General features: G+C 45.1%; 1 protein-coding gene across 2 annotated transcripts in view; it reads left to right on the forward strand.

Moving 5' to 3' along the window:
* znf395b (zinc finger protein 395b) overlaps positions 1-23,202 on the forward strand; it is a 43,416-nt gene extending 20,214 nt beyond the window's left edge. The window contains exons 7-10 of one of the 2 annotated variants that reach the window (XM_084314680.1): positions 676-1,114; positions 11,239-11,334; positions 15,583-15,704; positions 21,858-23,202. In XM_084314680.1, the coding sequence (XP_084170806.1) occupies positions 676-1,114; positions 11,239-11,334; positions 15,583-15,704; positions 21,858-21,969 (769 nt within the window). In that variant the 3' untranslated portion in view covers positions 21,970-23,202. Of the gene's footprint in view, positions 1-675; positions 1,115-11,238; positions 11,335-14,038; positions 14,122-15,582; positions 15,705-21,857 lie in introns of those variants that run through there. The other variant, XM_084314681.1, reaches the window with a different exon arrangement.
* Positions 23,203-27,074: the final 3,872 nt, after the last annotated feature.

Genomic DNA, 27,074 nt, shown 5'->3' on the forward strand with positions numbered 1-27,074 from the left:
TGTCAGTTTGTAGGATGTAATCTTTACTGTTAGTTTGTAGAATGTAATTTTTACTGTCAGTTTGTAGGATGTAATCTTTACTGTCAGCTTGTAGGATGTAATCTTTACTGTCAGTTTGTAGGATGTAATCTTTACTGTCAGCTTGTAGGATGTAATCTTTACTCACACATGTGCTCTGTTTGTCTCACTCTCACATTTGCGTGCACACTCACAAACCCCTCCCACGCACACACAAAAACTCCTCCCACACGCACACCCAAACCCCTCCCACACTCACAAACCCCTCCCACGCACACACAAAAACTCCTCCCACACTCACAAACCCCTCCCCCACACACAAACCCCTCCCACACACAACTCCTCCCACACACACAAACCCCTCCCACACATCACAAACCCCTCCCACACACACAAACCCCTCCCACACATAAACCCTTCCCACACACACAAACTCATCCCATACACTCACACAAACTCCTCCCACACACACAAAACCCCTCCCATACACACAAACCCCTCCCCCCACACACAAACCCCTCCCACACACAACTCCTCCCACACACACAAACCCCTCCCACACACAACTCCTCCCACACACACAAACCCCTCCCATACACTCACACAAACTCCTCCCACACACTCACACAAACTCCTCCCCACTGCCTGACATCACAGAAGCGGATCAGACCAGTCGCAGCGTGAGGAGGACTTCTACTACACCAAGGTCTCCTGCGACGTCGCGGACCCCCAGAGCGGACCCCCAGAGGCTCCCAGCACTTCCCACCAGGCCCCGGCCCCGTCCGCCCACCTCCCCTGGGCCTCCTGTGGCTCCCCTCCGGGCTCAGACGTCCACCAGGCCCCGGCCCCGTCCGCCCACCTCCCCTGGGCCTCCTGTGGCTCCCCTCCGGGCTCAGACCTCCACCAGGCCCCGGCCTCGGCCTCGTCCGCCCACCTCCCCTGGGCCTCCTGTGGTTCTCCTCCGGGCTCGGACCTCCAGATGGCCCCGGTGCCCAGGCCCAGGTCCCACTCCGGTTCGGGGTCCGGCCTCGGCAGCCCGCTCAGCCGGTCGGCGCCCAGCTGCTTCTGGCAGATCCACTCGGAGCACCTCTACCAGGTGGGTGCTTCCAACTCGCCCATCACCTCGCCCCAGGGCGGTGCCCCCTAGCCCCATCACCTCGCCCCAGGGCTGGTGCCCCCTAGCCCCATCACCCCGCCCCAGGGCTGGTGCCCCCTAGCCCCATCACCTTGCCCCAGGGGCCCCCTAGCCCCATCACCCTGCCCCAGGTGCCCCCTAGCCCCATCACTCGACTGAGCACTCATTGGGAGTGTGCACGCAGCTGAGTAGATGCCAACAGATGCCAACAGATGCCACAGTCTGATTAGCTACTAGGCTAAATGAAGAAAACCACCAGTAACGTTACTAGTATTGCGTCATATTTTCGACGTGTTGGACCTAGTGAAATTGGTGAGCCGTCTAATGAAAATGTGACAGAGAACAGTGAGCCAGCAGTGGCAGTAGCCACCGTTAGCGGTATGGCTAACGTCGTTAGCGACAGCAACATGGCTATTTTTCTCCTTGCCAGTTGGCACCTCTGTTTACCACAAGAGGGCGGTGTTTGAGTGTTTTTTTGCTAATCCATTCCAGTTATTGCCATCAACAGCAGAGCAGCAGATACTGACTATGAACACTGTTATCAATGAAAGAAGAAATGTTTGCAGCTGTGGTAATACTTCAGTTGGTTCATTATAAAAGATACAAACCTGAAAACAAAAGCACTTAAATGTTAAATAAAAGGGGAGCTTTTTCACTAGGGGCACAGGCACAGAATATTTTTTTATGGGCACTTTTTTTTTTTAAATAACAATTTTACCATTATAGTGCAAAAAAATATGTTCCTCCTGCCTCATTACTGTGGTCCTTTTATTGGGATCATCCCTATGTTCCCCGGGTCCTATGTTCCCTGATTGATTGATTGATTGATTGATTGATTGATTGATTGAAAATTTTAGACCACCAGCCCTGATTCCAAACTCTAACCATAACCAACTTTGAAAGAGGGCCTAAGCTTAACCAGTTCGAAACAAGGCGGACATTAATAATTAATAAAATAATAAAAATTCATAAAAATTTCAATCAATTAATCAATCAATCGGGGAACATAGGACCCGGGGAACATAGGGATGATCCCAATAAAAGGACCACAGTAATGAGGCAGGAGGAACATATTTTTTTGCACTATAATGGTAAAATAGTTATTTAAAAAAAAGAAAAGTGCCCCTAAAAAATATTCTGTGCCCCTAAATATTTCAAGCTTAAGGCCCTCCCATAGTCGAGCAGACTGTACACAGAGCAGACTCCGCGGAGGTCCGCGCGGCTCTTTGAGCTTTGATCTCAGCGGACAGCAGACCCACAGGTGCGAAGCGCCTATTTTCTGACGCGCGGACATCCGCGCCGCTGACTTGGTGTCACACAAAACGCTGCTCTGCGTTTTGGTTGACATCGAACTGCATTTAATGTGACGCCGATCTGCATTTTACTCTGACCACTCGCTCCATGCCAAGAGAGATGTTTGAATGGCTTTTCTAAATGAAGTGTGTAAAATTGCCAGTTTTATTTCGAAATATTGGAAACGGAGATAACATAGAATGTTATCTCCGTTTCCAATATTTTTAAATAAAACTGGTGCTTTTATTTCATGCAATGCGTGTTTCATTTCAGCACCACGCGCTGTCCACCTCAAGCCTATACGGTACATTGCATCTCGCTACCTGTTATTCAAGTGCGTAAAACTTTTTTTGTGGGAAATGTAGTAAAACTGGTGTGAGAAATGTAGGAAATAGACCGCGGACGTCCGCTGAGATCTGCTCGACTATGAAAGCTCAAAGAGCCGCGCGGACCTCCGCGGAGTCTGCTCTGTGTACAGTCTGCTCGACTATGGGAGCACCTTTAGCGTACAGCCCTGGGCGGCTAGCTAGCTGTTGGCCAAAAAACACATTTCCCAGAGTTTTAAGCTAGGCCAGTGGTCCGTATCCGCTTCCATCCGGGCCACGTCCTCCAGACGGATGTTGTCCAGTCAGAGTTGATGGAAGGAGGGCAGCGTGGCGTTTCCTTTCCTGGAGATTACCCCATGAAGCCTCTGTTCCAACAGGCTGGATCAGCTGGGGGGCACAGAAGCTAAAGGCAGATGTTTCCTAATTCAGTGCAAACTCTAGGAACCTTAAGTGTCAAAGCCAATCACCAGAGCGCGAGTGTGATGAGGTCAAGAGCTCCAATCCAGCAGTGAGGTGATGTAGGGAGATCACCAATAGTGGCCTTCATACAGAAACGGATGCCAATGCAAGTCATGTCTCTCTGCCAGAGAGGACCACCCGACCTTAGTATATAGGATACAATGATGGAACCATAACTGTCACCAGTGATACATCTAAGGGCAGAATGCTTTAGTCTAGAGCAGGGGTCCCCAACCTTTTTTGAACCAAGATCTACTTTTTAATTTACCACCTAGCCGAGAGCTACCAGCCAAAATTGTATATTGTAAGCAGTCATTTGAGGCTTTATAAAAGCAGCATAATGAACACAAATCTGTCAGTGCCGAGTCCGACCTCATCTTAAATAACAAACAGCATTGCTTGTTGTAGTTAACAAGGAGAGGCAGAGTTGATTTTGCAAATCTTTTTTTTTTTTTTTTTATAATCTAATTTTATTAATTGAGATCTACTTGAAATCAGCCCACGATCTACCTGTCGATCGCGATCGACTGGTTGGGCACCACTGGTCTAGAGGCTTTAGAGTGGAAGCGGCAGCATGTCTAGAAACGATGTCTCCATAATCCAAAACAGACAGCAAGACAGCCTCAACGACCTTCCTTCTGCTAAACATAGGACAACTGTTTTGTGTCTGTACAAAAAGCCTTCTGATGCAGTTTACAAATATAATATAAACAATAATAATGAGTGAACTGTAAAATGGCCTCTGTTGTGATTTGAATGCTGTTTATGAATATGCTGCATACTGCAAAGGTTCCCGCTCTATTTCAACACTTGAACCAAGTCAAGTCATTCGGGTGATCAGACGAAGGCCAGGGGAAAAACATTTACACCCCAGGCAGAGTCCCATAATTTAAGAAAGCTCTTCAATCAAAAATATGTCACGGGGTGCCCCGTGTAAAGATACGCTTGCAGCGTAATAATCGCAACGTCCTGGGTTTCGAATCCGGCCCAGGGGACATGTGTTGCCTGTCCTCCCCATCTCTCTCCCAATGTCTCTCTGTCCTGTCAATAAAAGCACTCAAAAATGCCCTAAAAAAATAAAAGATATGTCAGACTTGAGGCTCGCATGATTGGTTTGCTTGATTGTGATATTACACAAGAATATGAGGAAGAACTGTCTCTTTGTGAGAGAATGACTTGATGAAGCAACTCTAAAGGTCAACGGTGTTGTAGACCCACACAGGTTAGCGTGCTATTTCTATCAAATGTGGTGAGTTTAGCTGTTTAAGGTACATTTTCAGATCCACTGAAAGCCCATGGACGTGTAACCTGACCCACCAGATGGTCCGGTGCACAGAACCATCTGGGAAGTTGTCCTTTGAAACAATTTGTAACTTTCATAACCTTCCGTCTTCTCAATGTCGCCACACGTGTAAAACCACGCCCCCTAGCTGCCAGCGGTTCCTCAAAGGAGGACGCCGATTGGTCCGAACCATAAACTTGAAGCTGACTTGAAGCTAGTCACGTGACTAGATTCTTGCGGAAAAAGCCAGCTGCCGTGCAAGGTTAATGGAAGAATCGGCACAAAATGGCTACCAAATACAGTATCTCTAGAAAGGAGAAGCATATATTAGCCAGCAGCCTTGATATAATTAACTCGTATCGGGGCGAGAATGACACATCTCGAGAATGACACACGTCTGTAAACCTTTTAAGCGTTATAGAAATAGTCATAGAAATAGTAGCAAACGGGTCAATGATAAATGGACTGCATTTATATAGCCGCTTTTATCCAAAGCGCTTTACAACTTATGCCTCACATTCACCCGTTCACTCACACGTTCACAAATCAACGCCGGGGGCGACCGTGCAAGGTGCTCATAACCTGCTCATCGGGAGCAGGTAGGGGTCAAGTGTCTTGCTCAAGGACACTTCGACGCACTAGCCGAGAGGAGCCGGCATAGAACCGGGAACCTCCTGACTGCCAGACGACCGCTCTCTACCTCCTGAGCCCAGCTTTGGTTACATGTCGCCTACCGTACTAGGTTAAAAAAGACAGGTGTGCTTTTTGTAACTAATGCAGAATTTGAACCACCGCCTAACGAAGGGCCACATGGTTCTGGGTCTGTAGCGCCACGCGGCCGCCGTTTCCACGCCAAGCGACACACCTGCCACACACACGCTAACACCTGTCTGTCTGAAACACCTGCCACACACACACTCTACCGCCTGTCTGTCTGAAACACCTGCCACACACACACGCTAACACCTGTCTGTCTGAAACACCTGCCACACACACACTCTACCACCTGTCTGTCTGAAACACCAGCCACACACACTCTACCACCTGTCTGTCTGAAACATCTGCCCCACACACACTCTACCACCTGTCTGTCTGAAACACCTGCCACACACACACTCTACCACCTGTCTGTCTGAAACACCAGCCACACACACTCTACCACCTGTCTGTCTGAAACACCTGCCCCACACACACTCTACCACCTGTCTGTCTGAAACATCTGCCACACACTCTACCACCTGTCTGTCTGAAACACCTGCCACACACACACTCTACCACCTGTCTGTCTGAAACACCTGCCCCACACACACTCTACCGCCTGTCTGTCTGAAACACCTGCCACACACACACTCTACCGCCTGTCTGTCTGAAACACCTGCCACACACACTCTACCACCTGTCTGTCTGAAACACCTGCCACACACACTCTACCACCTGTCTGTCTGAAACACCAGCTCCACACACACTCTACCACCTGTCTGTCTGAAACACCAGCCACACACACACTCTACCACCTGTCTGTCTGAAACACCTCCCCCACACACACTCTACCACCTGTCTGTCTGAAACACCTGCCACACACACACTCTACCACCTGTCTGTCTGAAACACCTGCCACACACACTCTACCACCTGTCTGTCTGAAACACCTGCCCCACACACACTCTACCACCTGTCTGTCTGAAACACCTGCCCCACACACACTCTACCACCTGTCTGTCTGAAACACCTGCCCCACACACACACTACCACCTGTCTGTCTGAAACACCTGCCCCACACACACTCTACCACCTGTCTGTCTGAAACACCTGCCCCACACACACTCTACCACCTGTCTGTCTGAAACACCTGCCACACACACTCTACCACCTGTCTGTCTGAAACACCTGCCCCACACACTCTACCACCTGTCTGTCTGAAACACCTGCTCCACACACACTCTACCACCTGTCTGTCTGAAACACCTGCCACACACACTCTACCACCTGTCTGTCTGAAACACCTGCCCCACACACTCTACCACCTGTCTGTCTGAAACACCTGCCCCACACACACTCTACCACCTGTCTGTCTGAAACACCTGCCACACACACTCTACCACCTGTCTGTCTGAAACACCTGCCCCACACACACTCTACCACCTGTCTGTCTGAAACACCTGCCCCACACACACTCTACCACCTGTCTGTCTGAAACACCTGCCCCACACACACACTACCACCTGTCTGTCTGAAACACCTGCCCCACACACACTCTACCACCTGTCTGTCTGAAACACCTGCCCCACACACACTCTACCACCTGTCTGTCTGAAACACCTGCCACACACACTCTACCACCTGTCTGTCTGAAACACCTGCCCCACACACACTCTACCACCTGTCTGTCTGAAACACCTGCCCCACACACACTCTACCACCTGTCTGTCTGAAACACCTGCCACACACACTCTACCACCTGTCTGTCTGAAACACCTGCTCCACACACACTCTACCACCTGTCTGTCTGAAACACCTGCCACACACACTCTACCACCTGTCTGTCTGAAACACCTGCCACACACACTCTACCACCTGTCTGTCTGAAACACCTGCCCCACACACTCTACCACCTGTCTGTCTGAAACACCTGCTCCACACACACTCTACCACCTGTCTGTCTGAAACACCTGCCCCACACACACTCTACCACCTGTCTGTCTGAAACACCTGCTCCACACACACTCTACCACCTGTCTGTCTGAAACACCTGCCACACACACACACTCTACCACCTGTCTGTCTGAAACACCTGCCACACACACACACTCTACCACCTGTCTGTCTGAAACACCAGCCACACACACTCTACCACCTGTCTGTCTGAAACACCTGCTCCACACACACTCTACCACCTGTCTGTCTGAAACACCTGCTCCACACACACTCTACCACCTGTCTGTCTGAAACACCTGCCCCACACACACTCTACCACCTGTCTGTCTGAAACACCTGCCACACACACACTCTACCACCTGTCTGTCTGAAACACCTGCCCCACACACTCTACCACCTGTCTGTCTGAAACACCTGCCCCACACACACTCTACCACCTGTCTGTCTGAAACACCAGCCTGGGAGACACACACACTCTACCACCTGTCTGTCTGAAACACCTGCCCCACACACTCTACCACCTGTCTGTCTGAAACACCTGCCCCACACACACTCTACCACCTGTCTGTCTGAAACACCAGCCTGGGAGACACACACACTCTACCACCTGTCTGTCTGAAACACCTGCCCCACACACACTCTACCACCTGTCTGTCTGAAACACCAGCCTGGGAGACACACACTCACACACACACACACACACACACACACACACACACACACACACACACACACACACACACACACACACACACACACACACACACACAAAAGGAGGGAGGTAAAGTGCGACAGTGGCTCAGGAGGTAGAGCGGTCATCTGGTAATCGAAAAGGCTCCCTGGTTCGATTCCGGTTCCTCCCGGCAGCGTGTCGAAGTGTCTTTGAGCAAGACACTTAATTAACCCCTAACTGCTCCCGGTGAGCAGGTTGGCACCTTGTGTGTGGTTGCCTCCTCCATCTGTGCGTGAGTGTCTGAGTGAGTGTGAAGTTGTAAAGCGCTGTATAAACGCAGTCCATTCACCATTTAAAGTCCTCCCTCTCCTAGTTGCCCCCTACACTAACTAAGAGGGAGAGAGAGAGAGAGAGAGAGAGAGAGAGAGCGTAGAGTCAAGAGTTTTATTTGTCACGGCATACAAGCATACAGTGAAATGCGGGAGGTCATGCCCGCAGCGATTGTGCAATAATACAAGTAATAAGATAAGACATTTGTGCAATAATACAAGTAATAAGAATAAGACATAACAGGTATAATGTACATAAAGTTTACAAAAAGCATGGTAAAAGACATGCTAAGGTCCTGCGATAGTGCAATACAATGTTAGCTACGGATGAGACACTGAGTCTTATGTACACAATACTATACAATCTACAGTTATACTATATATCCTTATGCTATCTTGCTATATCCATCTATTTACTATACAAGAACCACTCCCGTTCTTTATTTTTTCCTTTTAAAGTGACCTTTTCATTTTGTAAAGTGACCGTTGAGTGTGAGCGTGTGCAGCATGTGTGTGTATGTGTGTTCATGTGTGCTTGTGTGTGGAGAGTTCAGTGTTCAAGACTCTGATGGCCTGGGGGAAGAAGCTGAGCCGATGTCTCTCTGTCCTAGTTGCTGGTGTGCGCAGGCGTTTGCCTGACCGCAGCAGCTTGAACAGGCTGTTGTTGGGCTGGTGAGGGTCTTTCATTATTCTGCAGGCTCTGGATTTGCACCTCTTGTTGTATAGGACCTGCAGGGGTGGTAGTGCAATACCCGTAGTGCACTCAGTGGTGCGCTCAGCTGAGCGCACCACTCTCTGTAGGGCCTTCTTGTCCTGTGCCGTGCTGTTTCCATACCAGGCAGTGATGTTTCCAGTCAAGATGCTCTCTACAGCTCCGGAGTAGAAGGACTGGAGTATCTTCCCCGATACTCTGAACTTCCTTAACTGTCTCAGGTGGTAGAGGCGCTGCTTCGCATTTTTTACGACTGAGTCTATGTGTGTTGTCCATGTCAGGTCTTCTGAGATGTGGACCCCCAGGTACTTAAAGCTGCTCACCCTGTCCACGGTAGCCCCGTTTATCCTCAGTGGTTTGTGTGTCCCCTGCTGTGTTCTCCTAAAATCCACGATCAGCTCCTTGGTTTTACCAATGTTCAGGAGCAGGCTGTTGTCCTGGCACCAGCGTTCCAGTACCTCAACCTCCTCCCGGTAGGCCTTCTCGTCGTTGTCAGAGATCAGCCCCACCACCACTGTGTCGTCCGCAAACTTCACTATGGAGTTGGAGCTGAACTTGGCCACACAGTCATGTGTGTAGAGTGAATACAGCAGGGGGCTCAGAACACAGCCCTGGGGGGACCCGATGCTCAGGGTGATGGTGTTGGAGGTCTGACCCCCCACCCTGACCGCCTGGGGCCTTTCACTCAGAAAGTCCAGTATCCAGGCGCTCAGAGCGGAGCTCAGACCCAGCTCGATCAGCTTGTCCACCAGTCTGGTGGGGACTATGGTGTTGAACGCTGAGCTATAGTCAATGAACAACAGTCTCACATAGCCCCCCTTCTGGCTGTCTAGGTGAGAGAGGGTGCTGTGTGGGTGCTGAGAGAGAGAGAGAGAGAGAGACAGGGTAGTTGGAACGGGCCATATACTGAATGTGAAAGGTGCACTCTCTCTCTCTGTAAGACGCTGTTGTTGTTTGGAATGAGGACCGTGTAGACCTGACCAGGTACAATTATGTGGAATAGGCACGTAATTCATCCATCGGTTGACTGAGTCTACATGGCCTACATTTTCATTTTTTGTAGATACTGGGGGTAGTAGGTTTAGTAGCTTCTGTCTGGTTGTGTAGGTACTGAGGGTAGTAGGGTTAGTAGCTTCTGTCTGGTTGTGTAGGTACTGAGGGTAGTAGGGTTAGTAGCTTCCGTCTGGTTGTGTAGGTACTGAGGGCAGTAGGGTTAGTAGTTTCTGTCTGTAGGTACTGAGGGTAGTAGGGTTAGTAGCTTCTGTCTGGTTGTGTAGGTACTGAGGGCAGTAGGGTTAGTAGTTTCTGTCTGATTGTGTAGGTACTGAGGGTAGTAGGGTTAGTAGCTTCTGTCTGACTGTGTAGGTACTGAGGGTAGTAGGGTAAGTAGCTTCTGTCTGGTTGTGTAGGTACTGAGGGTAGTAGGGTTAGTAGTTTCTGTCTGTAGGTACTGAGGGTAGTAGGGTTAGTAGCTTCTGTCTGACTATAGGTACTGAGGGTAGTAGGGTTAGTAGCTTCCATCAGATTTAGTAGATACTGAGGACTTTTCAGACAAGGTCAAATTCTCTTACGGACTGCACCTTTTTACAACAGCCGGTCTAACAAGTTGGAGGAATTTTGACGTCTGCTAAATTGGCTGTCTAGCCATGTCAAGGGAAATGTTAAATTGATGTAAGGTCGTTAAAGGTAAAATCACGAGTGGCAGATTGCCCTGGCGTTTTTTCAGACAATTTGAAAGCGATACCGAGTGGACTTTGAGAGACGGAAGATTGGAGAAGATTGGATGAAAGAGAAGAAAAGGAGTGGAGTGGCATATTGAGTACAACTCAAAGAGAGTGCGGCTTGAAGGAAAATGTGTGGATTTGAAAAGGTGTAGAACTTTATGCCCGCTCTCTCCTCTTGCTCCTGCCAGGTGTGTGTTACTGTGTCGCCCCATTCGCTGTGGCTGTTTGATTGTTTGTTTTCTATTGAAAGGTTTTGTGTACAGGTGCAAGTCGGGGGTTATTTGTACGGTTACAAATGGAAGAGAAAGAGGACAGTTGGAGCAGTGAATCAATTGTGTGTGTGTGTATATATATTATATACTGTGTGTGTGTGTGTGTGTGTGTGTGCGTGCGTGTATACAGGATATATATATAGCACAACCCACCTAGCAGTCAGCAGGGATTTCAGTCCAGATGGCAATTTAGCAAAATAAGGGAGATGAAACTAGATCTGGAGGGAATTGTATAATCTCCTCTCGCTCTCCAGTTTGATATTGAGCAATTAGAAGTAAGTGGACTTGAAAGGCCCTGTGACTCACCCTCTCGTCTCTCTCTCTCCCTCTCGTCTCTCTCTCTCTCTCTCTCTCCTCCAGGCTTGCACCCCCGCCCAGGTGACTGTGGCGTCACGCACCCCCACCTCCCAGTGTTGGACGCCCACTGTCACCGCCCCCAGCCACAACACCACCACGGTGGGTGTCTGTCTGTCTGTCTGTCTGTCTGTCTGTCTGTCTGTCTGTCTGTCTGTCTGTCTGTCTGTCTGTCTGTCTGTCTGTCTGTCTGTCTGTCTGTCTGTCTGTCTGTCTGTCTGTCTGTCTGTCTGTCTGTCTGTCTGTCTGTCTGTCTGTCTGTCTGTCTGTCTGTCTGTCTGTCTGTCTGTCTGTCTGTCTGTCTGTCTGTCTGTCTGTCTGTCTGTCTGTCTGTCTGTCTGTCTGTCTGTCTGTCTGTCTGTCTGTCTGTCTGTCTGTCTGTCTGTCTGTCTGTCTGTCTGTCTGTCTGTCTGTCTGTCTGTCTGTCTGTCTGTCTGTCTGTCTGTCTGTCTGTCTGTCTGTCTGTCTGTCTGTCTGTCTGTCTGTCTGTCTGTCTGTCTGTCTGTCTGTCTGTCTGTCTGTCTGTCTGTCTGTCTGTCTGTCTGTCTGTCTGTCTGTCTGTCTGTCTGTCTGTCTGTCTGTCTGTCTGTCTGTCTGTCTGTCTGTCTGTCTGTCTGTCTGTCTGTCTGTCTGTCTGTCTGTCTGTCTGTCTGTCTGTCTGTCTGTCTGTCTGTCTGTCTGTCTGTCTGTCTGTCTGTCTGTCTGTCTGTCTGTCTGTCTGTCTGTCTGTCTGTCTGTCTGTCTGTCTGTCTGTCTGTCTGTCTGTCTGTCTGTCTGTCTGTCTGTCTGTCTGTCTGTCTGTCTGTCTGTCTGTCTGTCTGTCTGTCTGTCTGTCTGTCTGTCTGTCTGTCTGTCTGTCTGTCTGTCTGTCTGTCTGTCTGTCTGTCTGTCTGTCTGTCTGTCTGTCTGTCTGTCTGTCTGTCTGTCTGTCTGTCTGTCTGTCTGTCTGTCTGTCTGTCTGTCTGTCTGTCTGTCTGTCTGTCTGTCTGTCTGTCTGTCTGTCTGTCTGTCTGTCTGTCTGTCTGTCTGTCTGTCTGTCTGTCTGTCTGTCTGTCTGTCTGTCTGTCTGTCTGTCTGTCTGTCTGTCTGTCTGTCTGTCTGTCTGTCTGTCTGTCTGTCTGTCTGTCTGTCTGTCTGTCTGTCTGTCTGTCTGTCTGTCTGTCTGTCTGTCTGTCTGTCTGTCTGTCTGTCTGTCTGTCTGTCTGTCTGTCTGTCTGTCTGTCTGTCTGTCTGTCTGTCTGTCTGTCTGTCTGTCTGTCTGTCTGTCTGTCTGTCTGTCTGTCTGTCTGTCTGTCTGTCTGTCTGTCTGTCTGTCTGTCTGTCTGTCTGTCTGTCTGTCTGTCTGTCTGTCTGTCTGTCTGTCTGTCTGTCTGTCTGTCTGTCTGTCTGTCTGTCTGTCTGTCTGTCTGTCTGTCTGTCTGTCTGTCTGTCTGTCTGTCTGTCTGTCTGTCTGTCTGTCTGTCTGTCTGTCTGTCTGTCTGTCTGTCTGTCTGTCTGTCTGTCTGTCTGTCTGTCTGTCTGTCTGTCTGTCTGTCTGTCTGTCTGTCTGTCTGTCTGTCTGTCTGTCTGTCTGTCTGTCTGTCTGTCTGTCTGTCTGTCTGTCTGTCTGTCTGTCTGTCTGTCTGTCTGTCTGTCTGTCTGTCTGTCTGTCTGTCTGTCTGTCTGTCTGTCTGTCTGTCTGTCTGTCTGTCTGTCTGTCTGTCTGTCTGTCTGTCTGTCTGTCTGTCTGTCTGTCTGTCTGTCTGTCTGTCTGTCTGTCTGTCTGTCTGTCTGTCTGTCTGTCTGTCTGTCTGTCTGTCTGTCTGTCTGTCTGTCTGTCTGTCTGTCTGTCTGTCTGTCTGTCTGTCTGTCTGTCTGTCTGTCTGTCTGTCTGTCTGTCTGTCTGTCTGTCTGTCTGTCTGTCTGTCTGTCTGTCTGTCTGTCTGTCTGTCTGTCTGTCTGTCTGTCTGTCTGTCTGTCTGTCTGTCTGTCTGTCTGTCTGTCTGTCTGTCTGTCTGTCTGTCTGTCTGTCTGTCTGTCTGTCTGTCTGTCTGTCTGTCTGTCTGTCTGTCTGTCTGTCTGTCTGTCTGTCTGTCTGTCTGTCTGTCTGTCTGTCTGTCTGTCTGTCTGTCTGTCTGTCTGTCTGTCTGTCTGTCTGTCTGTCTGTCTGTCTGTCTGTCTGTCTGTCTGTCTGTCTGTCTGTCTGTCTGTCTGTCTGTCTGTCTGTCTGTCTGTCTGTCTGTCTGTCTGTCTGTCTGTCTGTCTGTCTGTCTGTCTGTCTGTCTGTCTGTCTGTCTGTCTGTCTGTCTGTCTGTCTGTCTGTCTGTCTGTCTGTCTTGTCAGTTGCTCTATCTGTCAGCAGTTCAGGCAGTAGGTCTGATTATCTTTCTGTCTGTCTGTCTCTGTTTCACTGGCTGTCTGCCTGTCTGTATGTTTCGCTGTCTGTCTGTCTGTCTCTGTTTCACTGGCTGTCTGTATGTTTCACTGTCTGTCTGTCTGTCTGTCTGTCTGTCTGTCTGTCTCTGTTTCACTGGCTGCCTGTCTGTCTGTCTGTCTGTCTGTCTGTCTGTCTGTCTGTCTTGTCAGTTGCTCTATCTGTCAGCAGTTCAGGCAGTAGGTCTGATTACTTTCTGTCTGTCTGTGTCTGTCTGTCTATATCTGTTTCACTGGCTGTCTGCCTGTCTGTCTCTCTCTCTCTCTCTCCCCCTCCCCCCCCTCTCTCTCTCTCTCTCTCTCTCTCTCTCTCTCTCTCTCTCTCTCTCTCTCTCTCTCTCTCTCTCTCTCTCTCTCTCTCCCCTCTCTCCCTTCCCCTCTCTCCATCCAGAAGATAGTGTATTGGAGCTGCGCTCTGAAAGTGCTCATGCCCTCAGGCTGACTGGGTTAATTGCAGCGCTGATGTTTGAAACGTCGCACCGAGAGACACTTCTCCTTTGACTTGTTTACAAACTGCGTGTCGTTGGTTCTGTGTGTCTTTGTGCCGGCAGGCGTTTGACTAAACTATGGATGACCGTGCCATTATCATCCAAATCCCAGCTCACACCAGTAACCACACACCAAGCCAATGTCTCATCTTCAATTGACCATAATCACACGGAGGCTATTTTGCTCTTACTGTATATCATGCTCAGGTTGGGATTCCAGGGTGGAAAGGAATCCCAATCTGAGCGTGACATAAGAGCAAGACATAAGAGATTGGTTGTGACGTTTGGAATGCTGGAGCGTATTCAGTTCTTTAATGAAGCTTATGAAATAACATTACTTTACTAGTGAGGATCTTATAGGTATCTCTACGAGAACATTACTTTACTGGTGATAATCCAATAGGTATCTCTACGATAACTGCTGCATTTTATCACACATTTTGAGGATAAACCTTTTTTGAGGAAAAAATCTGAATATTTTCAGAATATTTTGGCCCGTAGGAATATAAAATATTTACCCCCGCCTCGATCGTGACTCAATTAATTCACTGATTTAAATGAATTTGTTGTAATTTTGAATTTGTAGATACTTTATTGAGCTCACAAGAGGAAACTTTGGTCGACACCAAAGTCTGTCTAAAGAGGAGTCTTAATTTATTCTGAGAATTCATACATATATATATACGTATATATATATCCATATCTGTCTGAATATACCTGCATATAATCCTTCTATATTCCTACTTATACACCTGCATATAACCCCTATAGCTCTGTAGATACATGTACAATAATGCTCTCTATACCCTATATATTTATTCTTACTGTATATACAGTATATCCACATCTGTCTGTACATACCTGCCCATAATCCTTTTACATATCTGTGGATACCATATCTATTTCTGCATCTCTTACCTACTCTTACTGGTTACACTGCTAGCCAGTATATCTATACCTGTGTATCACTGTACATATTAATATTACAACTCTGCAGCACATACATCTGATTAGCACTCAGTAACCCTAATCTATATATTTAATATCCAGTTTAATCACCTGTGTACACTGTGTATTACTATTGCACTTTACTGTGTTACATGTGCACTGTGGTTGGATGCCAAACCTCTTTTTGTTGCACTGTACTTGTGCTACTGTATGTACTGTACTTGTGCTACTGTATGTACTGTACTTGTGCTACTGTATGTGCTGTACTTGTGCTACTGTATGTGCTGTACTTGTGCTACTGTATGTACTGTACTTGTGCTACTGTATGTACTGTACTTGTGCTACTGTATGTACTGTACTTGTGCTACTGTATGTACTGTACTTGTGCTACTGTATGTACTGTACTTGTGCTACTGTATGTACTGTACTTGTGCTACTGTATGTACTGTACTTGTGCTACTGTATGATGACAACAACATAACACACTCGAATGTGATCTCAGATGGTGAAGCCTCGCTGCCGGTCGGTCAGTGTGGGGGAACAGTGGCTCCAGCAGAACAGCGCCCCCAGCAGGCTGCAGACCATGAGTGCTGCGTCGCCCTCTCGCGCCCACTGCTCCTTCAGGTCGGTGGAAGTTTGAGGGGCTGTGGCTCAGCCTGGTCGCTCTCTCTCTCTCTCTCTCTCTCTCGGACACGCGTCCTCCGTCTCTGTGGACATCTTGTCTCTCTCTCTCTTTCTCTGCCCATCTCTCTCTATACTATTAACGTGTCTTTTCAATGATTCTATTTGCTAAAGTCTCAGGATCGTATAGTGGATCGCTACTGTATCTCTGCTAATTGTACTCACACGTTTGTTCAAATGTCTTATAAAAGATTTGGAGTCGGAGCCAGCTCAGCGGTACAAAGACAGTCTCGCCGTCGTTTATTGTTTAAAACAAACAGCCGATATCTCTTGTCAATTTCTCTATGTCTAAAACAGCTTCTGCAGCACGTCTCGATTGGATAGTTTTCAGCGCGGGTGGGATCGTCTCAAGCTGCTTTCTCCGTGCGTCGTCATGGTTTTCTCGTCTCCGTGCGCGCTTCTCAATGTCTCTCAACCTGTGGTACATATAGGACTCACAAAAACCCCGCCCAGTGGTCGAGTCTTTGCCCCGTGATGTCACAGAACAGAGACTCCGGTTCCTTCTCTAATTGGCTTAACACGAAAGAACTGGGTTCCCTGACCAAATAAGGAAGTGAAATGACTATTTCGGACGGTTCTTCCTTCTAATGAAACGGACTAACATTGTTGTTTGATTGAATAAATGAATGAATGAATACTTTACTAACAGATTGCAGAATGGGTACAGCACAGCACAATACATACAACCTGCCAAGGGGATATAGATCCGAGAAAGACCTTTTGTCCGTGTTTACATCAGGGTCCCCAATTTTCAATTCATATTAACCTATATAACCTGATTTTGCAATTACAGTTAAACCTTTTTATTAGCACTTCTTAACACACACAACTTTCCAACCGATGAGAAATACAGTATTGTTATTCTAGTTTTACTAAATGCTTTTTACTGTTACATTCCAGAGATAGTATAATTCAGAATAAGACAATTGAGGTCACAGTTTTCAGTGAAAACATGTGTACAATGTTTGATGCATAAACTCCATAGTTAATCAATGTATCAGGAGAAAAGGTAATACTGTTGTCTTAGTTTAAGTTCTAAACCCTATTTTGTTTAACTTGGTCTCCCGCTGGTAATAGTCTTAACTATTAGTCCTAAATTAACTAGAATCCTATTTCTTTGACAATGTTATGGTTCTCCTATTTTATTACTGTTTTCTAGTGGGTATGCCAGCATTTGATCCAATTCTCTCTCTCTTAGTCTCCAACTGGAGGGAAGCCTACATGTGGCTTTTTTTAGCAGCGAGTCTGTTTATTCCGTTTATCAGTGGTCAATTAGTCTCCTTTTTGGTGTCATTTTGCTTGTATTTTCTTGATGTCTTCTCTACTTTATCTTTTAATTAATAATTCTTTATAGTTTTTGGAGTTTAGTCTTTTGCTCCCTAATCTAAATACTTAATCTCTACACAGCTGCGTTCTGCTATTTCCTCTTACGGCCCTGCTGACGGCCCTAAACGCCCTCTGACCTTCCTGTCTGTTGGTTCTTGTTAAGTAATGTGACCAGAAGGTTCAAACTGTAACAGGGGGGGGGAGGTTGCACAAATGCTCTGGTCTATCTTTAAACTAATCACCCACAACCTCCCGTTTTATCATTAGCATATAGTGGAGGGACCTATTTTATGACCTTAGCAAACCACTTTATTGGATGTCACCAGAATGTCTGCCCCTCGTCCCAAGTCTATTATTAACCAGCCAGGGTATTTTACTGTTTACACGCTGATTCCTATTTCCTTTGAGATGCTGTCTCTTAAATTCATTAACTAGCACTATTGTACATTTTTGATTCAATTAATTTACGACACTATCTCTCTCAATATATATTCCATCTCTCTCAATATATATATATATTCTATCTCTCTCTCTATATATATTCCATCTCTCTCATTCTCTATATTCTATCTCGCTCTATATATATATATTATATCTCTCTCTATATATATATATATATTGTATCTATGTCTATCTATGTATTCCATCTCTCTTTCTACCCATCTCTCTCTATATATATTATATCTCTCATTCTCTATATAATTATATTCTATCTCTCTATATTATATCTATATATATTCCATCTCTCTTTCTATCCATCTCTATATATATATAGAGATGGGTAGAAAGAGAGATGGAATATATATATATAGAGATATAATATAGAGAGATAGAATATATATATATATATATATATATATATATATATATATATATATATATATATATATATATATATATATATATATATATATATATATATATATAATTATATTCTATCTCTATATTATATCTCTATATATATTCCATCTCTCTTTCTGCCTGTCTCTTTACCGTATATATTCTATCTCTCTTTCTGCCCATTTCTTTGCTCAGTATATATTCTATCTATATATATATTCTCTCTCTCTCTCTCTCTCTCTCTCTCTCTCTCTCTCTCTCTCTCTCTCTCTCTCTCTCTTTCTCTCTCTCTATATATATGTTCTTTCTCTCTGTATATATATTCTATCTTTCTCTTTGTCCCCTTTCCTCTCATTACCTCCTGCTTGGCTGTCAATATGATCATGATTAGGTGCTAGATGAGTAACAGGTTGTCTAGAATAGATCATCCTCTTATTTATTCCCTCTCAATGTGCTCTTGCTCTGTCTCTCTCAGACACACGCTGTTCAGAATTGCTTATCCCTCGATGGCGTCAAAATTGGATGAATTAGCTTTGATTAATCACTTATCTGTGCTTTGTGGAGCCAGGAGCGCTGCCTACCTAATCTATTGCTCAGTTTATACAAGTGTTTTAGTCCTGGGTGTGGGGTAGCCAGACAGGGAAGGACATAATTAATTTAAAATGTTGCTACACCCACCAAAAACATGTTCAATTCAAGAGAAGAAAGAGGTTCTGGATAATAAATAATTAGAATTAGATTTAGATCAGTTTCTTTAATAAATAATAACATTTGATTTAGATCAGTTTCTTTAATAAATTGTTCAATTAGATACATGTCCACAGATTCAAGGAAGCTGTATACAATTGTTGAAAAGATGCACATTATGTCAAATGGGTTTTGCCTCGTATTTGTGTGGATTTGTGTGAAATGTTATTTAGGGTTAGTCTTTGTGTGGATTTGTCTGAGATGTTATTTAGGGTTAGTCTTTGTATGGATTATTTAGCTGAAAATGACACAGATACTCCTTGCTGTTTGACCAGGGTTTGAAGTCTTTCAGATGAACAAGCCCTAAACAAGATGTTCAGAATTATTGCAGTTTGTGATGTCATAGGAGGACGAGTTAGCCTTGATGAACCCTTTCACTACCAAAGGGTTAACCCTTTCACTGCGACAATACAGAAGGTTAACCCGTTCACCGCCACATGGCAAAGGGTTAACCCTTTCACTGCCACACTACAGAAGGTTAAGCCTTTCACTACCGTCTGTAGTGTGGTAGTGAAAGGATTAACCTTCTGTAGTGTGGTAGTGAAAGGGTTAATCAATTATCTGTGCTTTCTGGAGCCCAGTTTATAAAAGTGTTTTACTCTTGAGTGTGGGGTAGCAAGACAGGGAAGGAAATGATTAATTAAAACGTTGGTGTGTTGCTACACCCACCACAAACACTGTGATTACTGTCTGTAGTGTGATAGTAAAGGGTTAACCTTCTGTAGTGTGGTAGTGAAAGGGTTAATACAAACAAAGAAGGAGGTGCTGGAAGATAAAGGATTCAAATGAGTTAATTCTAGGGGTGTAACGGTACACGACGTATCCGTACTGAACCGTTTCAGTACTGGTCTGGACCTTCGGTTCAGTACGGCTGTGTACCCAACGATTGCAACGGTACGTTAACCACTAACTAACTTTTTTTTTTGCGTGCCGAATTTTTTATCAAAACTCCAAATTCAAACCCCTTCCCAAAATATTATTTACGCAAAGGGCCAGGTGTTCCACCCACACACAACACTGAGAGATTACCTGTGATTTAGCATAGCCTTATAGTGTGGCGAACACACACACACACACACACGCACACACACACACACACACACACACACACGCACACACACACACACACGCGCACACACACACACACACACACACACACACACACACACACACACACACACACACACACACACACACACACACACACACACACACACACACGCACGCACGCACGCGCGCGCGCACACACACACACACACACACTCTCTCTCAGTGTGTGAGGTGGGTGCTAGATTGAGAAGGGGCCGTCTCTCGGAGATCAAATGAATGATATGAAACGGGACCTGCATCATGACGCTTTTTTCTCTATTCAATAACGTTTTTTACCCTGAGGGAAGATTTACAATAAAGTGCTAAGACAAAGTAGGCTACTTACATTCTTGACGCTATAGAACTCCCAAAATAGCGTTAGCGTAAAAAAGAAGGTACTGTAGGCCAGCTGTAGTTTACAGTTTAGCTTGCATGAAACTGTCTCGAGGTTTTTAATCAAAAGTAAAGTATTTCCAACCGGGGCTTGAGCTCAGAGTGCAAATCACTGTCTTCGTTGTTGTTAATGTTGTTGTTCATTAAGTCACACGTTGTTCAGCTCAATGACGTCGCGTGTCTCCTATCCGTCATGCAGCACATAGAGGCCACGGCCTGTTTTTTCCCACAATTTAATAAAAAAAAATTAACAAGTCGATTATTTTTTAAATTATCTTTTTCCCCCTTCTTTTTCCGTTTTTCTCCCTCCCAATGTTAGTCGTCATGCCAATTCCGAATCCCCTTCCTGGTCGCTGCACACTCTACCCCCTACCGTCAGTCTGGGAGGGCGGAGACTATCACATGCTTCCTCCGACACATGTGTACCCAGCCCACCGCTTCTTTTCACCTGGCAGCGCGGACTCTCACTGGGGGAGTGTAACGTGTGGAAGGATCACACTACCTCTCCTAGATCCTTCCCTCGCTGTGCAGGCGCCCCGACCGAACTGTTTACAACGACCAGGACCCACCCCACCGGCTTCCCTCCCGCTGACTCTGCCAATCGAGCCAGTATGACGGCCGGCCAAGCCGGAGGCAACGCTGACAGCCGGATTCGATACCAGTGTCTCTTGCGTTGGTGACGAGCGCTTAGTCCGCTGCGCCACCCAGCCGCCGCCAACAAGTCGATTATTAATTTCAATATAGAATATTCGTTGACAGCCCTACAAGTACAATTAGTTACGGCACGCTACATCACCCCTGAGTGGAACATGGAGAGCCAAACGTTCCCCCACTGTACCGAAAACCCGTACCGAACCGTGATTTCAAAACCGAGGTACGTACCGAACCGTGGTTTTTGTGTACCGTTGCACCCCTAGTTAATTTGATTAAATGTAGTTTCTTGACAAAAGAAAACAAAATTTAACAATCATGTTCCACGGATTCAAGGAGGTCGTTTAAAATGGGTGAAAAGATACATAACGTCGCCGGCGGAAGACAAAACAAACACAGATTTGAGGGTGAATAGAGTTACGAGGTTTAGACAGATGATCGGTTTAATGCTTTCCCATTGTTTAAACTTTGTAAAATCACACACACACATATGAACTAAGGATGATCTACTGAGTTGATTTATAAAATAATTAAAAAAATTATTTTAAATGGAGTTATAATAATAATATATTTGATTTGTAATGCGCTTTATAATTGTGGAGCAAATCTCAAAGTGCTACATTTTAAAAGAACATAAAAACTAGCAAGAGTAAAAAATAGGCGAGACTAAAGCTAGCAAGGAGTAATCAAAAATAAAAATAAAACACTAAAACTAGTAACAGAGTAAGAGAAACATAGAATAAATAAAACTGGTAAAAGAAGATAAAATGTGATAAAAAAATCAGCAAAAGGCTCTATTAAAAAGATGAGTTTTGAGGCCCTTCTTGAAAGCATCCACACAGTCTGTGGTGCTCTCAGGTGGTCAGGTATGAGGTTTTCTTCAGCCAGCGACGATAAGACAGGTCCCCTCCTGACGGCAGCTGTGTGTGTGTGTGTCTGTACGTCTGCAGGAAGGCCCGCGGAGAGGCCAAGAAGTGGTTAGGGTTAGGGTTAGGGTTGGGTCCCCTCCTGACGGCAGCTGTGTGTGTGTGTGTGTCCGTACGTCTGCAGGAAGGCCCGCGGAGAGGCCAAGAAGTGCCGCAAAGTGTACGGCGTGGAGCGCAAGGACCAGTGGTGCACCGCCTGCCGCTGGAAGAAGGCCTGCCAGCGCTTCCCAGACTAAGATGACCGCACGAGAGAGAGAGAGAGAGAGAGATGGACGGATGGATAGATGACGATGAAACAGATTTTTATAATAAAAAAAAGGACGAAAAAAAAGAGAAGAGGTTTTACAGTAATAAACCAGAGAGCCGTGAAGAAGAACAACCTTCCTTTAAGTCTTTTTTATTTTTATTTTTATTCTTGTTACTATTCTTTTTTTTTGCTTTCCTAAAGGAATGCACACATTTCTCCGTATCCCTTGGGAACTTGACCCCCACTATGAACTGAAGTAGTGAGTGAAGTGAACAGTGGCGCTGTAGATGTTGACCTGCTACGACCGAGTGCTGTATAGTTGTTGATTGATTGAAAACTTTATTAACAGATTGGGTGACGATACAGTACGGCTCGATACAAACAAACTGCTATGAGAGGATGCAGACCAGAGAAAGACTTTCGTCTTGTTTACATCGGGGTCCTCCATTTTCAATTCATCAAGACATCTTATGACATACGAAGAAGACAAATACAAATATATACAGTGAGTACTGTGTAAGAAAAAGAGACCATAAAAAAATATATACATCCGAAGGGTGTTGACCTGCTACGACGGTAGCGTTGTAGTTGTTGACCTGCTATGGCACAGTGACAGTGGTGCTGTCGTTCGATCCAAAGGACTCCCTAGATATATAAATATACTATATAAATTACTGTTCCTAGTATCCACCGTTGTATTACATGGCAAACTACTCCTTTTCTTCCAGCCTTCTCTTTTCTTCCAGTGATCACCGCAACGAGGATGGTGATACTACTTCTATATTGTGTGCTATTATGAAATTCTGTATTTTGAGTATTTTGTACCTTTTGGGATTTTTTTTTCTTTTTTTTTTAATCGTCTCGTTGAGTCATGTCTTGAGTGTCTCGGGCAAAGAATTTATAAGTTTGTGGCTGTGGGTTTTGTTGTTGTTGTTGTTGTTGTTGTTTTTGGCACTTTGTTGAAATGTAAATTCACGAGAATAAGCGACTGTATATACACTTGGTTCACCAAGTTCCCTTCCATGGAAAAAATGGGTTTGTTTGTTTCCCTCCTTGTTCCCCTCCAACCAACCAACCAACCAACCAGTGTTAGGGTTTTGTCTGTTCAATGAAGCTACCGGGACCTACTGCCCATTGGACTAGCGTTAGAAGACACGGTTTGTGATAGCAATAAAAAAAAAAAATTATAATAATAGAAAATAAACATTGTCTAATACAAATAAACAAAATGTACTGGGAATTTGAGATGTAGTGTTGTTGTTGTTGTTTTTTCTGCATGACAATCCACAAGAGAAATAGCAAACTAATTTATTATCGTTTTGTCTATACAGATTCTTTTTTTTTAAGTGAGTCCGAAATGTACACATATTCACAAACTCCATTTTCTTTTCTTTTTTCTTGTGTGTGTGTGTGTGTTAGTGAGAGACAAACACACATGCACATGCACAGTCAGGTATACACACACATACACACGCTCTTTTTAATTACAGATTTCTGAAACACGATAAGGTGCTAAACCAAATGTGTGTGTGACTGACCTTCCGGTGAAAGTGAAACCTTGATGATAAAAAAACGTTTTAATTAACTCGCGTTATCCATTTTACACCCCGGGCGGCATGTATGCTTTTACCAACGCAGTTGTGTTTCCGGGTTCCCATTTTGCGCTCTGATTGGCCACTGACCTACACGCGTACGCCCCCCTCGCTATCGCCTTTGGGGCGTGAGATATGAAGACAGATTTAACTGGGTATAGGAAGGCGCTACCATACAGTACGGCTCAATACACACAATTGTTAAGGGGATGCAGACCAGAGAAAGACTTTTGTCTTGTTTACATCAGGGTCCCCCATTTTCAATTCATCATAAAAAGCCATCAACTGCAGAGTTCTCAAACCTTAAACGAGGTTTATATTTTAGTATTTGGCAACGGGTCTGAACCTAAATTCAAACCTCATTCATTGGGGTGTAAGAGTTCAGACAGATATGTTACAGGCGCACAAAGTCAGCGAGTGCAATGTCTACAGTAGGGCTGATCGATTATGCCAAAAATCATAATCACGATTATTTAGATTGTTATTGTCAATCACTATTATTAATAAACACGATTACTCATTGATTTGAGAACATCATGTGCGTTTATTGAACTTTAACACTGGTGTTTCTTAACACAGAGACTTTGAACTTTAAATATCATTGAGCTGGAAAAAAAAGAAATTGTGATAATAAATAAGTGGGAAAATATATCAATAAATACAAATAATAATATATAAATAAAAAATAAATATCACCAACTATGTTGTAGTGCACTCACTGCCACAACCTACTGCGTTTTATCTCGATTCTCTTGTTTTCATGATCGTGGGAAGCCAAAATCATAATTGAAATTTAAACTCCCATTTAATGGCCCAGCCCTACAGAGCAGCCCCAGGTTTGACATCCAGGTGCATGACGCCACGTATTCAAGGTTATATATCTTTACCAGAGTGGTGCATCTTCAAACATATTGATTGAAAAGTCCTGGGGCAGGGGTCGGGAACCTATGGCTCGCGAGCCATATATGGCTCTTCTGGTGACAGCATATGGCTCCCAGACATTTTTGAGTTAAAAAAAAAAAAAAAAAATTTTTTTTTTTTTTTTTTTTTTTTTTTAATACTTGTGATATTTCTTAATAGTACTGTGTCATTTTAAAGTAAACAGACATTAGTTTTGAAGATACAGCTAATAGTATCTGTAGCTGAAGATATAGCGAGCAGAGCTGGCGAGGGAACACAAGTGGACAGAAATTAAAAATCTTCAACCTGAAGACCAGCTGATTCTTAAAACTTGGAACGAGCTTCCTGTGACATAGCACACAATGCAGCGTGAGTATTGCCGTATTGACCATGTTTGGCTCTACATATGCATGTGGGCAGTCATTCTCGCATATGAGGAACATTAAGACCAACCTACGCTCACGTTTAACTGATTGAAGCCTCAACGCCTGCATGAAGCTCAACCTCACCACGTATGAACCAGATTACAAGGCCATCAGCAAAACCATGCAGCACCAGAAGTCGCATTAAAAGTAAGAAATTTTATTTATTATACGTTAAAAATACTATATGGCTCTCAATGAAATATATTTAGAAATATTTGGCTTTTATGGCTCTCCCAGTCAAAAAGGTTCCTGACCCCTGTCCTGGGGCAACACGTGAAAAAACGTGTGAATTCTTAAAATGGGTGGCATGCTCCTTTAATAAAGCAGTAGGCGAGAGTTGCGAAATCAGAAGGACTTAGACAAAAAGGGCTTTCTCTTAGGGCCATTTGAGACCTTTTTGGGCCGATTTTGGGATTCACCAACCGTCCCAATAAAACATATATAATTTATATTATATTATAATATATTGTCTATATTCATGTCTTGCCCGAAAAAGTCTCAAATTGCCCTTTTTGTCGTAAGTCGGTTGGAGAATGAGACCCAGAGTATCTAGGCGCAACCATCATTCCATGGAGCTCGACGTGTTCGCTCCAACCACTGGAGGGCAGTGTTGCACTGAAAAGCAGCACTGCTCAAAAGAGACACGCTAATCCATCTGATTCTCCGGTTAACCCTCTCCTTAACCCTTTCACCGCCGCGGCACCCGCACTACCAAACGGTTAACCCTTTCACTGCGAGTCTGCGACAATACACAGAAGGTTAACCCCTTTCACTGCCACACAACAGCAGGTTAACCCTTTCACTGCCACAATGTTTTTTTTACAACCTCATAGTCGACAAAGATATACTACTAGTCTACTATAACTCAGACATTTCTTGGGCGCAGACAGGTCACAGCGAAAGGAAATGTTTTCTCTCCACAATCCTGGGTAACACGAAGAGACAAGGGTTACTATATGTTCAAATAATGATGTTGCTGCTGTATGAGAAAAGTAACGACAACCTTTTATAGATTGGTGTTTCATTACTGCATCTTGGGAACAAATCACAGGAATGGAACATTAAAGATGTTGTTCCAATGTGTTTCCTCTACTCTCTACCCACTTCACAGAAATGACTTCACGCTTTCCTTCTAAAGCGATTACCATGTGCTTATAGAAGCGGCCATTTTGAAAGAAAGACTTTCACACAAACATTCTGTCCACGGCCTCTATTGTAAGATAATTCGATTATTTCAGAATATGTTCCAAACAAGACAATTCAGATGAGAGTTTATTTTAATTTTTTTATGCCTAAATCCTGCTTTTAATGTGGGAAACTGACATCGTTATCATTACAGTTTCAGATTAGAGTTCCTCTTCGTGACAAACACTCTCATAAACATCCATAAAATGTAACCCTCAGAACGGCGAGGCCAGTCAAACCATAACAACAAAGTCCATAACTGCCTCTTTTCTGTTTGTGAGTTTCAATTTACAAGTCAAATTTCCATCTTTCTCCATGGACTTTTTTTTGATAGAAAAAGATTTGTGGAATAAGGACCATCCCTGCTTTCAAACCACATGAAATGTCCCCCAGGTCTCACTCACGTACTCAACATGCATAAGACATTAAAGTGCATTCACCATAAACGTCCACTTGGGGCAGCGAACCAACCAACCCCCCCCCCCCCCCCTCCCCCCAATCTCATTTGGCCGTTTTACAAAACCGACACACGGAATATTCAATTGCACTTTTCGAACATTCTTATTATTTTTTTCCCTTTCTTTTAGCGTTTCTCAGAAATGACGTGTGAATATGTATTTTTCTCTTTTTTTCTTTTTCTTCTTCTTACGAAGGACATTCAGTCAAACAACGGTCCAAAACATTCCTCTGTACGTCTTATATACAACACGACGGTGGTGGTGGTGCAGGTGGGCGAGATGGAGCTATACTCTTCTCTCGCGTTATTATTATATTCTTCTTCTCGTTGACATGGCGACGATGAGGTCACAGGCTGAGGTCACTGGGGGGGGGGGGGGGGGGGGGGGGGGGGCGGCGGCAACCGACCCAGTGCGGAAAGAAAGGTTTTAACTGACTAACTAACCAACAAACAAACAAACAAAAGAAGAAGAGAAGCTACAAGACGTTCTGCCTCCGCGCGGCCCTGGCGGGCAGGCGGCTGCCCCGCGGCTGCT

This window comes from Notolepis coatsorum (assembly GCF_963971535.1).
Source record: "Notolepis coatsorum genome assembly, chromosome: 5".
Lineage (NCBI taxonomy): Eukaryota > Metazoa > Chordata > Actinopteri > Aulopiformes > Paralepididae > Notolepis > Notolepis coatsorum.